At 38.6% G+C, this 17192-nt stretch overlaps 1 protein-coding gene across 1 annotated transcript in view; it reads left to right on the top strand.

Annotated features, from left to right (window-relative positions):
- Positions 1-17192, top strand: part of RGS22 (regulator of G protein signaling 22) — a gene marked incomplete at its 5' end in the record, with an annotated part of 64835 nt that overhangs the window by 12639 nt on the left and 35004 nt on the right. Inside the window, 9 exons of the mRNA XM_082479324.1 lie at positions 3579-3664; positions 5517-5682; positions 5991-6162; positions 9052-9721; positions 10271-10432; positions 11360-11540; positions 13136-13275; positions 13794-13899; positions 15759-15884. Of these exons, the coding sequence (XP_082335450.1) occupies positions 3579-3664; positions 5517-5682; positions 5991-6162; positions 9052-9721; positions 10271-10432; positions 11360-11540; positions 13136-13275; positions 13794-13899; positions 15759-15884 (1809 nt within the window). The remainder of the gene's footprint in view (positions 1-3578; positions 3665-5516; positions 5683-5990; positions 6163-9051; positions 9722-10270; positions 10433-11359; positions 11541-13135; positions 13276-13793; positions 13900-15758; positions 15885-17192) is intronic.

Below are 17192 nucleotides of genomic sequence, written 5' to 3'. Positions count from 1 at the left end.
CATCCTGTAGCACAAAATTTTGAAGATTCTGTAGGGCAGGATTCAGTTGTGTGGTCTGAATACTTTTTAATATTAAAAGAAAAAATATTATGACAACAGTTACTTTACTAGTGATCCCTGGAATGTGCAAATTGACTGAAACTAATGCATCTCAGTCTTTCCTTATTAATTAATTTCCTTGTGTGGCTATGAGCTCATCTGTGGTCTGGCAACACATAAGTCTCTCTTCCATTAATTCCCAAAGGACTTACATGGTTAGCATCAATTGAAATGGCCAGAGAAAATAATCTTTGGCAACAAGAAAGCTAAATTAATGGAAAGATAGGTTGGATTTTGAAAAAAATAATCTTGTTTCAGACTTGCTCAGACACTATCAATTTTGGTATTCTAACATGTTTACTTTCAGGGCTTTCTTCAGCACCAAATTAGGCAGGTTAAAATTGGGAATTGAAGCACCATATACACCCAAGAGACTACAAGACAGTATAATTAGTTGTGGGATAGCTTTGGAGAAGAAAAAAATGTTTCACTGGGATACTTGGTTTATTTCTTCCTTATTTACTTTGCATTGGTGTGACTGATGTCACTTTAGTTCATTTCAGTCAAGGCCAGCCTAAGGTCTTGCTACGTTTTTAGAGGCGGCTGCTCTAAATTATGTCATAGCTGGAAAGCTGAGAGAAAAGCAAGGAGTTATAGCAGACTGCTGCTTTGCCCAGTATAAGCTTAATGATTTTCAGAAAAGAAAACAGTTTAGAGAGAGGTCAAAAGGCAATGCCGTTTAACAAAATGATAGTAATGGGAGATTGCAATTCTCTGCATCTAAACTGGACAAATGCTACTATAGAACATGGCTCATAGACATCCCTACCATGTTAAATTATTATTTTCACAAGTACTTTGCTTGAGAGCACAAAAGCAGAAGAGCTATTCTTGATACCTTATTTGGTCTTAGGATTCAACTGAGGAAATGTGTGCTTGTGCAAGTGTGGGTAACACTCTCTGGGATAACCTCACATTGTTGCAACACTGGATGGCCTTTCTTGACAAATTCAAAGCCATTTTGCTATTACTGACATCTTTCACGTGGTTTGGAGCAACAGGGCTCCTGTATTATTTAACAATGCATTTCTTTCTCTGGGCCATTTTCCATAGATGGGAAGCATCAAGGCTTTTTGAGGAGCAGTAGACTTTCTTCTACTTTTGGGGGGAAAGGGTGAAGCTGCTTCTTATTTTTGACTCCTCCTTTACTGGACAGGTAACCTAGATGCCTCATCCAGTTCAGCTTGGCATCTCAAGGCTGAGCTGGAACAAAACGGCCTACAAAACAGCGTGCCAAAAATTGCTGCTGCAACTATACAAGGTGAAAGGGGTCAGCTTCATTCATTGTACTACACTATGACTGAACCAGAAGTCATCCCAGACCAACTGCATCAAATAGTTCAGTTCAAATCAAAAAGGATTTGATCTTTCAGGCATTGGGTGATGCGGCCTCCTTTGTTTTGACTGCTTTCTTCACACTGACTGAAGAGATTGACAGTTGCTTTGCATGTCACATTGCTACAAAAAGTCACCTTGAGTGGCCATCACACTAATGAAAATGAGCTACAATTGGAGAATCCTAGTAGGCCTTTCAGGCTATAGCCTGAATTTAAACACATCTTGCCTAAGAAATACACCCAGTGGTATTTTTCTGTGTTTTACTTCCCTCTCAGACTGTTATAAACTGACAGATAAGCAAAAGTTCTCTGCACATGTGCATGCACACTTGCAAACTATTGATATGGAGGTAAGTATCTTCTTATCAATAGTCAAAATCAACTTGGTGTAAAATATGCTAAGAAGAAACCTCTGGAGTTGGGTAGAATTGATCACAACTATGGAAAGAAACTGGAAAGAAACATACCTTACTTTAGAGAAACCCCAGTTCAGCAAAGAACTTAAGTATGTGTTTAACTTTAATCAAGGGAAGTTAAACACATGCTTAAACTTAAAACACGTGCTAAAAGCTTTACTGGATTGGGTCCCAGCAAGACCTAAGGCTGACTGGGTAAGGAAGATAACCAAGGTAACAAACCCCATCAGATTAAATGTAGCATCTTTCTCTGGGGAAGGGGAAAGAGTAGAGGTTCTTTCTTTCTGACAGTATACATTATTTCGTGTACCAGCCATGTACAGACATGAACATGTTATGAATCATTTAGATAACAATTTGGGCTGAGAGTCAGTAAATACACAAATATTAAATGCCAAAATAAAGAGACAATCTTCTGTACTCCAAAAAAGCTTGTCAGTTACCAAAAGGAGGCATACACTGTGTGTTTGGGAGTAATTAGTCTCCATCTCCACAAATTACATTGTATGAGCCACTGCCAACATAAGCTTTCCATATTTTGAAATATTTTCGTCTCTCTAAATGAAACCACCCACTTTCTGAGTAATTCAGATTTTTTTAATCCCCTACAGATATATATATGGCAGAAATAACCCTTTTCCCTAATGGAATATTAGCTCATGGAAAGAAAATTTGAAATGTGATCTATGTGAACTGATTATTTGATTCAGCAAGTAGCATCCATCCTTGCCCAAACTTCACCTGTTTTTATGGACAAAGGAGTTACTGCGTTCTTCCCAGTCATCAGCCTCACCATCACTAAAAGGAAAAATGCACCTCAGATAAATAAAACAGGTCACCCCCTAAAAGTGGAAAAAGTATGCTCTTAAAAGAAAAAAATGAGTTTAAAAGTGTGCCATGTGTCACTTGTAAGGGAAGTAGCTATGGATCACTGTGGCCTATAGTCAGAGAGCTCGCTATCTGCTTACGACCCTAGGCATAGTTTTTTGGTTAGCTGGCTCTGTGTAGCTTGCTGCTCAACACCTCCTTTTGCCCCCTAAGCCACTCATTGGAGCCACCTTGCTTTCTGCTTTCATGACACACTGAGACTTAGACTGCCTGAGCAGAAATCTGTTATGGGCTCAATTCATATCCCACTTAGGTTTCCACTGTAAGAGTTACTGTGCGCAGTGTGGTTATGCAATGCTACAACACAAAAGCGGGAAAGGTGATAACTGATTGGCTTTTTATTTGTTTGATTTTTTTTTAATATCCACAACTCTCTCATTCTGGCAGTACAATTTAATTTGACAGTTCCTTACTCTTCAAATTCTTGAGCAAAAAAGTAGTAGTGGTTATTTATAAAATGTGATAAAGTCAGAAAAATTAGCAGTTTCCCATTGCAGAAAAATTATGAGCATCTAATTTGCATTTGGAATTGTACTATAAAAGCATGATTCATACACACATTATTTCTGAAGAAAAACCACCCATGGGTTGTTAAAAAAGTTGTGCTCTTATAGGTGAAATCAAATTTAGACCTTATTAGCTGTTAATAGGAAAGTGATTTAACCCAATTGTCCTAGCACTATTAAGGTTAAACTGGATAACGAAGGTGATGTAATCGTTTTATTTGTCTTCCTGAGACAATGCTTCTGTAGAAGGGGGATGGAGAGAATCAGTTACATGGCAAACAAAACGAGAAAGTCAAGAATACTGCAAATCTTTGGCATTTCTTTTTTAACAGTGTCTTAATCGAGAGCAAGCAATTCAGTGGATTAAGAAAGAAAGACTTCCAGCGTTTCTAGAAAGCGACTGTTACTTTGAATACAGGTATTGCAATCTTATATGCCGTCTCTCACTTTTAAATCTGTTCATTTTTCTCTTCTGTTTAATTCACCTTGACAGTACCCTTAATATATTTCCTCCCACCTCTAGTCCTGTTTGTTTAATTTTAGCATTTTAGTGACCTGGAAAAAGTAAGATCAGTGACTTCTTTCAACTCATCACTCTGTAGTTTTCCTTGACCATTTCTATGACCATGAATTACATACTATATTATACCATTACAAAGAAAGTAAGAGTGGGATTTATTGATTTCTAAATCTTTGTTCCACAGAGATATCATGGTAGCAATGTATCTCTCTAATCAATATGGAGTCCATATAAGTAGAAGATATGAATCCATGAAATCTATTTGGAAAAAATATCCAGTCCTTTTAATTTCAATTCTTAGTTTTGTGTCTTTGAGCCCACTGTCAGACTTCCTTTTGCAAGGTTCTCTGTGGGATGCTGTGGCATAGTTGGATGAATTACTGTTATACACTTGCTATATTTTTCCAGATGCCCTTCCAGCAGATGTTCAGGAGGTTTAGTGTGCTTTTTGGAAGGATCTTCTACATCCCTTAAGGTTGTGTCTAGATGCTGATAATTGTAGCATGGTTTATAGGTCCTAAAAGGAGAGGCAGCCTGGCATTAGGGTTCACAAAACTCATGTTTGCTGATTGTAATGACAGCCTAGTTACTGGGGCTTCTATATAGATGACTTCTATATGAAAATTTTCAAAATATTTTTAACTTTCAATATCCTGAAGCCTGCACCTAAATTCAAGAGGAAAACTGCGCAAAGAATAAGTAAACCATGAAAGAGTAGTCCATTTTATTTATAGTAGCATCCTGCATTACAGGTATCTGGTCTGGGCCTTGTGAAACAGTAAAACGTTGATCTTCTGCTACAGCAAAGTATTTCCTTGATCAAGCGGAGTTACCTAAGAGAATTACACAAAACTAACTAAGCATGTGCCTAATTTCCATCAATATCAGTGTTTTAAGTTGCTTTCCTGAATCAAGATCAAGAAAAGCTGAAATGCTAAAAGGGAAACCTGCGTTTAAAGATGAAGATACCCCAATCCTAGAATGAAATCCTATTTGCCCTCAAGTAGTGGGGACAAACAAAAGTGGGCAATCAACTCATGGCTATAGGCTCAGGCATAGGCTTCTTCTTCCCTTGGTCGGTTTTGTACCGCTTTCCAACTTGGTTAAGTGTTGTCCCAGTTCTCGAGCACAGAGCATTCTCGTTATCATCATGTGGTTCAAAGATTGCCTTTCCTGAATATCACAAGGTTCACACTAACATAAGGTAGCACTGGAGTGCTGTTCAGTACTATGAAGTCCTCATACAGCAGCCAGCTGAACGTGGTAGTGCCAACTGCTTTGTTATCATCTGAAAGTTCAATTAGTACGATCACTGCTGTGGCACTGCTGCTGGAAGATTGCTTGTCTCAGGACCAGGAACTGTAGCATCTGGTAGTGACACAGGGCTTCTGCAATCCGGGAGAATAGTTCAATTTTAGCAAACAAAATGTTCAAGGGCTTCTTGGCAGGACTTGGGGCTGCTTAGATACGTGCAAGATCATCCCCGCAGAAATCGGTTTTATTGGTAAAGCTTGATAATGCAAAGGAGGCCACCAACTGTAAAGCTGGCAGCCTATGGAATGGCAGTACTGGTGTTTATATATGTGACAGCAGGTGAGGGGTGAAATAATAAAGCAGATCATGAATTGCCTTGTGGCAATTTATTTTTAGAGTGATCATGGGTTTTATTGCTTGTTCTAGTGAAGAATCAACTGTTTCTCTCACTAAAAGCTAAAATTAACTACTTTCTTGTCTCAACATTTAATTTCAGGCTAGCTAAATTGATATCGCAGGTAGAATGGAGCAAGACTGGCATTAATTTCATTGTAGATAATGACTATTATCCCTGGAGAAAGAAGAGAGACCCAAGTTCTCCCTCTCCTGAGGAGGATGACACTTTGTTAACTATGAAGAAGTTCTACATATCGCTTGGTCAGGTAAAGTAAACATGTTTTGTGGGTGTAACATCAAGCTAGATTGAATATATTGGGTTAAATTATTGTAACTGAGGTCACATCCTAATTGGACAACTGATTTTCTGAATATCCTTTCTTTTCAAAGCTCTTTGTACTTTAGAATAAGGTTGATGAGTTGTATCACAGCTTTAATGATAGTCCCCAGTTCTGTTTTAGAAATCTGTACAAATGGACTGCACAAAATGACTACAGACAGTAAGCCCTCTGCTCTCAGACACACTGCAATAAATAGAGGAATTTGAATTATTCTATGACATTTCTTTTCCTAGGCTACGGTTTCTCAGACAAAGGATTGGTTTACATTAGCAAAACAAAGCGAATCCATGAAAACTACAGATTCATTTATGCGTACTGTAGCTTCTAGTCAAATTCAAGATATTCAGTGTTTACCTGGGCAGCATGGAACAGACGATTCATTAATCGAAAAAGATAGTCTTCTGGGTAAGTAACAGGGGCTCAGCCATAGTAACACAAGTCTGACTAGGTGGAAAGAAAATGTTTCAAGTAATTGATGCTAACTCCTCTTATTTGTGTGGTATCTTAGGCTTCAGATGGGGATTTGTTTCTTTCCATAGTCACAACTCTAAATTAAAATTTGAGCTAGTAGCCAAGTAATTTTGTGATAATAGCAGCTTCTTACATATTTCTGTCTCATAGATGTCTGTAAGTTTCAGATGAGGGGCTTTTTTTTTCATTTTATATGTTTTGAAAAACTTTTTTGTCTGGATTCTTTAAGTGTTTGATAATGTATGATTTGTGTTGCAGCCATCTTCTTAGGGTATTTATGTTGGGTACTTAAGGGCCTTTCGGCTGCCAATTTTTATGAATCTTATAGAATGTAATAATTTGTGACACTCCTATCTGTCAAATTTTTCATCAGGTTTCAAAGGTATTAGGAGAGAACATACTGGTACACATATGGACATACCTGATTGCATAGCCTTGCTTCTGCTCTGTAGGCAGTAGCAAGATGAACAGAGAAATCTCAGCTCATATGTTTAGAGTTCTCTCTCTCCTATTCTCAGAGGAAAAAGCAGCCATTCCACTTTGAGACTTGTACTGCTGGGACCTTGGGGTCCAATGGCTGAGTGGAAAATTGGAAGATGTTAACTCCAGAATTCTGTCTTCTTTGCCATGAGGATCACCCCAGGAAATATACTGCCCATTCACGGATTATTAATGAAGTTATTCAACTTGCACTTGTTTGCAGGTCGTGACTCAACCACTAATTTTTGGAGTGCTTTGAGCAGAGAGGTCACAAGTGCACCAATCTTGCAGAGTGTTGTTGTAATGCAGCATCGCTCTGTATTGCAGTGGGATGGGCATAGGCCTATGGAAAGCCTCTCTGTCTCTTCTTTTGCTGCCATTGTCCTGCAGTCATCAGTATTTTGTCTCAATGAATATTTTACGTCTTCTCACTGAAAACCTTATTTTATAATATAGGCCTTAATTTTACATGTGCTTATTACTCTTCTTTATGGTCATTTCACGGGAAATCCAACATTCTTTCAGTCAGAAAACTTTTTTCAGACATAGTATTCACTTGGTGTGGGGGGTCAGGCACTGGAAGCAATAAAAGACATCAGCTAAGTTTCTCAGAGCCAGACTGCAATTAGAAAGAGTTCAATAGCTGAAGGTATTTGTTTGGACAATCCAGTTTGAATTCCTTGCTACCTGCTTCAGTTTGATCAGGGTTATCAATTAATATCTTGAGCAAAACCCTGAGCCACTTGGCTTTTGATTACTCAAGAACTATGTATCTCTCTTCCCAATTCTCTCAGGTCCTCTGAAATCATTCTTTACGTTTCATTTTCACAGAACTGTGCTGAGAAGCTATATAATTTTTCTTTGTCAAGTGAAAACATTTGAAATAGTTTAGAAATAAGAAAAGATATTTTTATATTAATATCAACATATTGTGCTATATGTACTTACACATGAAATTATGTAAGTGCAGAGCAGAGAATCTTTATGCCATGTTCTTAATCCAAGTGTGTCTGTGACAGTGGCCAGCACTGGTTAGGTGTAGCTTATTTTCGGAGGAAGATGGAAGGAATGTCTAACTGCCATTGCCATTTATTGACTAGGCCACCATAGAGGGTTACACAGGCTGACAATATTGCAAATGTGAATTTAGTGGATCTGAGAGATTTATCACTTTTCTATCACAGCCTGATGTAACGCATGTCCTTAGAGGCTGTAGCAGTCTCCTTGATGACAATATTTTCCTTAGTGATACAACAGAGTATGAAAGCCTACATCCTAGCTTTAGCGAAATACAGAAAATTGTTTATTCTACTGTTTAAACACTCGATGGATATGAAGATATTGTAGAGCCACAATTGAATTATGACTTTGTTTCTTCTTACTTTCACTTAGATTCGCTGCTGTTCACAATATCTATAGTTATTCTGCTCAGTGTTATGGGACTCACTTGTACATTGCCAGCAGCATTAGCTTAGTTAAGCAGTATGTATAGTCAAGGTCCTCTTTGCTAACGTGCTCCAGAAGTACTGGATGGCTAAAAGTCTGGCAGAGGTAGAAAAGATATTTGAGCAAGTCAAAGCAGTAAGTTTCTTTCTCACCAGACCAGGATGGCAGGGCACACTTAACAGCATATGGATGATGAGTCGGGTAAAAGGACTTAAGTAGAGAAGTGTAGACAAAAAAAATAGAGCTGGTCAGTGTGCTGAAGTTGTTCATTATGAAACATCTCTGAATGGAAAGGACCCATTTCTGGGTGCCATAGACTGTAGGATTGCTAAATGTTTCCAGAGCCCTTGACATAATCATTTATTTTGTCGTCCTTCTATCTATGTCAAGTTTTTACCCAACTGACAGAGGCCTGTTTGATGTTTTAGTCTTTTGCAACAATCAACATAAATAGACAAAGATTTATCACTTCCTAGCTTCCTCATGCCTGAACAAAACCCAGCCCTGCTACATACTGTGACTTTGATCAAGCCATGATCAAATGCTCAGGAAGAAACCAGGCCTTGCATCACAACAAGGTGGTTTAACAAGTGCTGAGGAGCCGGGGTGCTCAGCTGAGTAAACAAGACAACTGGCTCCAGAGGGAGTTGTTCCTGAACCCTGCTGCTGTGCTGGAATTCAACAGGGAATGAGTTTGAGTCATGGGGCTGAGTTTCTAGCCCGATAGCAACGGCAGAAGCACCTCTGCTATTCCCTGCTCTGCAGCATGACATGGTCTGTTTGTTCTGCTGCGGCACAATATAAATATGTTGCATTTTTTAACTTTGAAATGTTGACATTCAAGAGAACAGCCCTGAATCAAAAGGGTGTTCAAAGATCTTTTCTTATTTAATACAGAAGCAGATTCCCTGTCTAAGGAATACCGCCAATGGAGTTTCCTTTCCCCTTCAAGGACAGCATCAGCAAAAGCTGATATCAGGGAGGGATCCAGAGAGGCTGAGGAGGGTTCTTCTGTGGCCATTGCTGAACCTCATTCCCACACTCAGTTAAGAGACCTGAAATGGGACAGAGCAGCAAAAGAAGAAAATGGACAGGAAAGTACAACTTTTCAAACACCACAAAAATTCATACCAGCTTATACTCAATTTGTAATGAAGGAACCCATTTCGGAACTGACCCACCAGCCAGCTGCTGACACGGAGAGTGAAGTGGATTTCCACAAACAACCTGAAGCGTTTATGCACGTGTTAGCAGATAATGAATCTGCCCGTGGTACTGCAGAATCACTCTTTTCCCAAAGTTCTTCTCCATTTACTGTCTTGGACTCCAAGGGAGATGTAAGGGAACGAGATACTGAAGAAGAAAGCTTAAGATCAAGTTCTGAAAGTGATGGGGCAGACAGTAGGGCTGCCTGGTGTATTAGTCACAGGACTTATGACACTGGCAACAGACATGAGTTTGAAAGATTCAAGAAGTTCATTAAAGGAACACTTGGGGAGAGGTACTGGTGGCTCTGGATGGATATTGAAAGACTAAAGGCTCTTAAGGACACTACAAGGCAGCAAAGGTACCTCCCATTATTTAACAGTTATTCTCATTATTTTAATACTTCTAACCTAGCTAGATCAATGCAGGTTTTGAGATTTCAGAATAAATTGTAGTGTTTGAACAGAACAGACAGAATTAAAATAATCATGAGTGTCCTGACAAAGTAAGTCAGGAATGACTCTGATGAAGCTGATAAAGCTCTTTTTGCCGAGTCATGTTTGCAAATCTTACATGAAATCAGAATTGTCTTAATATTAAGGCTTTGTTAGAAAGAGATTTGGAAAACAGATGGCAACAGTAATTAAAAAAAGAATAAAAGAACTTAAATTCACAAGTAGGACATTCAGTATGACAAACTGCTTTAGTGAAAGGCTCTGCTGGATTCAGATTGTCTGTTCTAAGGCACATTGCATTTTATCTTATACACAACCTGTCTCTAATTTGTGGAAGAATTGTTTTGGCTTCTGCCACCTGCAATTAAAAACATGTTGCATGACAGCAGTTTAACCAGTAGGATGAACTGTACTTAGTTCTGTATGGCTTATGTGACTCCTTTTGTTGACTCAAGGCAACTCAGTAAGATGAAAAAACTCTATCTGCTGAGCAACGGCGACTATTTCCTCAGTTCAGAAGTGTTACTCAGACTTGATCTACTGCATGGAGATCAGTGGAATATAAGGCATTTAAGACGGATTCAGCCTGAAGTAGTGAAACCTCTACTTCTTTACTGGTATGAAAAAATGAACATGAACTAAGATTCTATTGCTTAACAAATTTCCCTTTTCTTTGATAAGCCTGTTAAGTTTATTTCATCTCACTTATCCCATTGCAATTATGAGAAGCAGTGTCATCATACATACTAGCAGATGTTGTCTCTGAATTTTTAGTTGAGCGTAAACTACACTGCAATCTGCTGAGAAGTCAGGTAGATCTGCCTTGCTGAGCCCTTGTTATTTTACTGCCAGAGCATCTGAGCTATTTTGTGTATAGCTGCCTTGGATACTATTCAACTAAACTTCAGGCTTGAGGGTACAGAAATCCCTTCTGGCATAGAAGGTTAATTCTGTCCTAACCTATTCCCCGTATTGCCCTTCTCAAGTTTCTGAAGATGCTCTGTGTATACATCTGTGTGGAATTTAACCCTGAGACTTTACTGTTCAATGTCTATCATGCAAAATGCCTTTTATATATTGACAGCTTAAGCAAGGATAGAAATTCTAACCTGTTTCCAAAACACAAGCTAAATTTTTGAAGGTTTCTCCTCCCCAAGAGGGATCAACAAATTGCAAGTATAAAAAAATACCTGTAATTGTGAACTTTGCTGTGGAACCTCATGAGAGTTGTGGTGCATGTCCTGTGACCTACAATCCTTTTCTATTCTTTGCTGTAGGATGGATGGACTATATCCTACTGCAAACTCATACAAAGGCAACTATGTAATGGTGCAGAATTTGCAACCTAAGTTTATTTATGTGTCTCTTGGTTTTAGATTTGGAAGAGTGCTTAAACATATCTTTAACTGATTTTTAATTCTAGGTGCATGAAGCACCATGTCTTAATACAGTAAACATCTTCATGGGAAAAAAGAAAAAAGCCAAATAGCCCAATACTTCATATTTTGGGAAAGTTCTACTTATTAACTTTTTTTTTTCCCTAGGGGTCCCAGATTTTGTGTGACTCATTCAACAGCAATAGAAACTGCCAGTGCAAAACTGAAGCTCTGGCACGCATGCCATGAGAGACTAAGGGTGGACATTGATCCTTTTCCACAAATGGTATCATTGCTACCATTGACACCTAAGTCTTGCAAGCCCAGGATACCACCTTCCCTTCCTCAGGTAGGTAGGATCACAACATTGAAAAACAAAGCCTTGTCCCATCAAAAATAATGATAAAACTTGAATTCAGTGGAACATGAATATGGTACTTAGATGTTAGAAAGTCAAGATTTAGCAAGCTGGACTGTTGGAGATGGTTATGTATAAAAATTAAAAAAAAAAATTACTATACTTCATGCAACAAGTTGCTACAAATTGAGTCAAATTATCTTCTCAGTTACATCCTGGCTATTTCATAAGTCTTTGGGATAGACATTTTAGCTCAAAATTCTCAGAACTGCAAAATTAAGGATCTAGCAGTGTTCATTCTGCCCTTCAACTAGCCTTTTCTTAATCCAGAGTAATTCTTACAACTTCACTGCAGTTACTCTGAATCTACCTGTCATGTTTGTAAAAAGGGCAGAGTTCTGTTCACTTTCAATCAGCTACATGTGATTTTTGCTGTGTAGAGGGCCATGAGCCACACAACACAGACCTTTTCACAGCTTGTAGCTTGCCAATCAGTTGTGACTCTTCCTTGAAAGCCTGAATTTGAGAGGTAACTGCAATGAAAGCTGCAGGTTTTCAGCAACACAGTGTTAAGCTTCAGGACAGAAGGTACTTAGAGAATGTGAATTGAGACTGTGGTTCCAGTATCAAGAACTGGATGATCTATGCCACAGATCTGTTCAGACACACCTCTGGTTACTTTGAGTTGGATAGTTTCAGAGTACAATTATATTTTTTTAAAAAGCTAATTCATGGAGATAAGGGAGGAAAACAGTGGGACAGATTTCCTGTTCAGAAGCAGCTGAGTTCAGGAGCCAGGTTCCTGCTGATCACGGCAGGAATGGGAACCAGAAGCAGCTGCCTCTTATAGAGACCCATTCTGGCTTCACAAGGTGTGCTAATGACCCTGGACTAGCTGTAGGACAGGCAGACAGGATTCTAACTCTGCAGGTTTTCCAGCCCCATGGAGTTCAGCACTTGAAGAAACCTATGTCTTGGCACCCATGAACCTCACAGTTGATGGACCATTTCTTGCTGTTTTATTTCTTTTTTTTTTTTTTTTTCCTGTGAGAAATATGTACTTTTGAATCTTCCAGTTTCACTGTGCATGCAAGAGCTTAGAAAGAGCAGCAACTGAATTTCTGAGGGCACTCTGAATGCAACTGGTGTCTCCAAAAAGTCATAGTGTGATTTTGTTCAAAATAAGTCAGTGATGGTGTGGCAGAATGCCCCCTTTCTCTCCTAGTCTGAGTGATTGTATGTGTCTTACAGTGAGCTACTTAAGGTAATCTCAGTAAAGATTCACAAAATATGTTCACATCCTCTTCACCTGACATCCTCTGTAATTTTGTACAAAGTGCATGTAACATTTCTACCTGTTAAAAATGTAATTTTTAAGCTACAGGTGTTATAAAGGTGTGCTGAAAAATCTTGCAAGATATTCAGAGAAGCTTTTTGCAATTTGCTGTTTTAGATATTGTGATTGACAAGGAAAAACAGTCCTAAAAACCCTTGAACGTTTCTGAGTAGTTAATAAGAACATGTTAAGAAAATACAAAGGTGGAAAAATAATCAGAATTGCCTTATATTTCTGTTATGTCTTTTAGAAAAGTAGAACAAGCTTACCAACAACTTCATTAAAACTAGATACGCCAAATTCCTCTCTGAAAAGACCATCAAGATTATCACCTACCCTGCCACCAAGTCAGAGCCCCCAAAGGGATGACATTTCTAGCAGTAGAAAGTGGTAAGTACCAAAGTCCCTTATACATCTTTTTGCACACCAATATACCTCAAATATTTATGAAAAGCTTTTATATCCTACTGTTTTCATGAATACTTTTCTTTAATATAATCATCTGCTTAGTGAAGCATAGTTATGGTACAGATTGTGTGCATGGAGAATTCATCCCTGCCTGATTAGTTTCTCATTTGTTTGTGCCACAACACAAAAGGGTTTATTTCTCCAAATACAGGTGTTTTACCTTCTCTTGTATAATTGTTGATATCATCTACATACATTTCTATTCTTTTAACCTGTCTCAAGCACTTGCCCTCAAAGATATGCTGTGTCAGTGATTACCACAGGGCCACATGAAAAAGTATTCCTCTACGTTTTTTGCATTTATTATAAATTCGAACTCCGTGTACTTTTTCCTCTACTATTCGCTATGTCATTTTACCTCCCTCATGCCCTTTATTTTATAAGCAGTCCTAGTTTTTTCTTAAATAGGTATTGAAAATTTTGTTTGTTTGTGGATCTAGGCCAAAGTCAGTGAGAAGAGATATGATTCACTGCTTTGCTTTGGATGACACCAAAGACTCAAAATACCAGGGTCACAGAAAGTACACCTATGCTGAGCTGCTCCCGGTAAGTAGTGCTTGAAAATTTTAGTTGTCTTGAATCATGGGTTAAAACATTTTATTCTGTAGTATTAAAGGGGAAGTAATCAATGATGGGGAGCGATTGGTTTGATTATGTGAAAGTCAATGCCATACACAGAGGTACAATTAGAATGTCAGTATTTTCTGTGTGGTATCTGTCAGCTATTTGATAGGAAATCATGGCACATACAGAGGTTTATTTTCACTACAAAGTGTTGATCTTCTCCATGGTGACTGTGTGTTCAGTAGGCTATTATGGAAAACTCATTGAATAAATGCTTCGGTGGAATCGTTGCCTAGGAAAGTATACCAGACTTACAGTGAAAACTGAATCTGCCCTAGAAAGTCATTAAAATAGTAACATTCATAAGAGGAAAATGCTTCACTTACACAATTCCTCTTTATTGCTTGTGTACTTCATTTTCTTTGTTGAATTATTGCCTGCTAAGCAGACCCTCAATCCAGCAAACCTCAGGAGGGTCAGGCTGCACAGAAGAGCCTTTTCTCAATAACTGTTAAAATGGTGACAAATTGAACACATGAGATGTCAAGATTTGGCAATTTAAAATATATCCGAAACTTTTCATGTTTGTGGAATGGCCTTGAAACAGCCTGCTGTTTCACTGAGGTATTGATACCCATGGCCTTGCAACTAAAAAACCTACATGTTATGAAAGCTGGGCCTGTTTACATGTGCATGGAGTTTGCTGATCACTTGTTTGTTTTTCACATCCAAATCATACCCTGTTTATTATTTCACTATGACCATTTTACTTTGTTAATTTTGACAGAAGAAAAGGCTAGTCTTTGCAATTAGGGGACATTTGCAGTTAGAAACTTATATTAAGGAAATGTTCGCACCATGAACTATTAGTTTTTATACACCTTTATCATGCAGAGTTTCCCTCTGGCTGAGGGAGGAAAGTACTATCCATCTACACTTACAGGGCTAGACTGGAATGTACAGTCAGTGATTTGCCATCACAAATGTGATACAAAGGGGAATGTGGGGATCCATAGTTTAACTTCATACTGAGGAGTGGAATCTTCCTGCTCTGCTTCAGGAGTCTGGTTTTCTCCTCCCCTTCTCCATCCCTGTTATTGTTTGGAAAGAATCCAGTTGTCACCCACCACGCTTGTTTTCTCCCACTTCTGCTACCAGAGATGGCAAGTCAGCAAAAGTTTCTCTTTTGTGAACATCAGAAGCTAATTCACTAGTTTGTACTCTCCTCTGGTTTCTTGGTGAGCATTGTCAAAATGGATGTATTCTTCCCCAAATGCTCCAGGGGCTAGCCACAGTAAAGGGCATGGGTTTCCTCTCCCCTAAAATGCTCATGATTTTGATGCTGATGTCAGTGGTGTAACCCCAGGAGACACATCTTTTGTTCCACGACAGTGAATTGTTTTGAGGCTTGACCAAATACCCACCTGTTAACTTCTGTTGGTTGAAAACACAGTAGCCTGAGTTGAGACAACTTTGACAGCTAAGTGGTATGATTTAGTATCATTGGAACTCCCTGGATTCAGAGCTAAGGAGTTAATGACAGAATTAAAGCCTGGTTTGTTTTCCTGTTTCAAGTATTGAGGAACCACCTAAGGGAGGTTATGGTCATTTTGCTACTCTGCATGCCTTCAGTCATCAGACTTATTCCACTGGAAATGAATATTTAGTGGGAAAATGGAGAGCTATGATCAATTGCATATGTAGTAGAATATGGAGTGTAGTTTCTTGGGATGAAGACACCAATTGAACACACTGCATGGCCCTCCATTGCAATGTACTGACATTTGAAAATAATGAAAGCCTGTTATTCCTTGCTGTATAACTATATTTTATTTGTCCAGGGGAAAAGTGCTGCTGGCAGAGTTGTCTTAGGGGGATCAAGAATGGAAAGCATGCTGCAGTCTCTTTATTTGGAGAACAGAGCAGGCTACTACTTCACACACTTCTGTGAGAAGTCAGGGAATAAGGTATGAGCATTTTCCTACCCTGTGATAATTTAGTCCACAATTGACTGAATGCCAAATTATAGAGGGCAGCCAGACCGAAAAAAAAAATGGAGAAAGAAAGATTGATGACTGGATGAATTATTACTTGTGAGACTCCAATCCCTCAACAACAATAAACTGTTCATGTGTATATTCAAACTAATGACAGGTCTTTACCAAGCTGTCAGATCCTAACTGTCTCAAACCTATCAGAAATCTGATTGTACCATCAGGGATAAAAAAAGACTAATTGTTTTTAAAAACTAGCCTTTAACTTGGCAGAAAAAATGAGGTCTTAACCCACAAAAATATTTTTTAAAAAGATGGAAAATCCACTATGCTATTACTCATGATAATCTGCCTCCTTCTTACTTGTTGGGTTGGTGATATCCAAGATCTCCACTGTTTTAAAAACGTTCTTCTGCTTCCACGAAGCTTCTTGGATTTCTGAGAAACATAACACTATTTCTTGTCTGCAGTCAGCAAATCCATCATTCATTGCTGGGTGTAAATTGAGGATTGGTTGGAACAAGTTATGAATCTGAGTCAGTGTTTAGTGGCTTTACAGAAAAATTGAGTCTTTAGGAGAGATTTGAATGCAATCAACATGGACATCTGTTTTACCGCTGGCACAACCCGGAATCCAGCAGCAGTAGCTAGAAATGCCTTTGGCTACCAGAAGGCAAGAGCCAATGTTTCCAAAGCTAAATACCTTCAGCTAAAAATGTTAAATGTGTATAGATAGAATTCTAAATAAAAGTAACATTTTTTTGTTGGAGATATGCACCCACCTACATGTCCTCTAGCCTTTGCAGGTGCCAGACTACTTTGAAAATTATTTCCTTAAGATTTTTGTCTACAACTCTGGAGCCTATTTCACTCATATGCCAGGTCTGGCAGGCTACTGTTTGTGGAGCAAAGTTCCCTGCCCCTATCTTTTTGGAACATTTTCTTTATTCTCCAGTGATGGGGGTTTCGGGGTATTTTTAAGGTCCAAACCCTGTAAGCATATGACTAAACCAGAAGACTTGGGGAAAGTTCTAGACTCCTTCATCTGAAAGATCTTTTGATGTTTGTTTGAATTTATGAAGCGAGGCCAATATTCTGTGCCTTAGAAATGCACGTAATAAAAATGTAATGATAGTCTCAGTAACATAAGTCAAGTACACGATATTTAATTGTTTTGGTTATTACTGCAAAATGCTATTTCACCATGGCCCGACTTCTACATGTCCATTATCAGCATTTCTTCTTTAGTACTGGCTTTATGCCACTGAAATGTGGTTACTC

Source organism: Vanellus vanellus (assembly GCF_965231255.1).
Source record: "Vanellus vanellus genome assembly, chromosome: 2".
Taxonomy (NCBI): Eukaryota; Metazoa; Chordata; class Aves; order Charadriiformes; family Charadriidae; genus Vanellus; species Vanellus vanellus.
The sequence above is the reverse complement of the archived record's forward strand: the minus strand, read 5'-3'. Positions and strand labels throughout refer to the sequence as shown.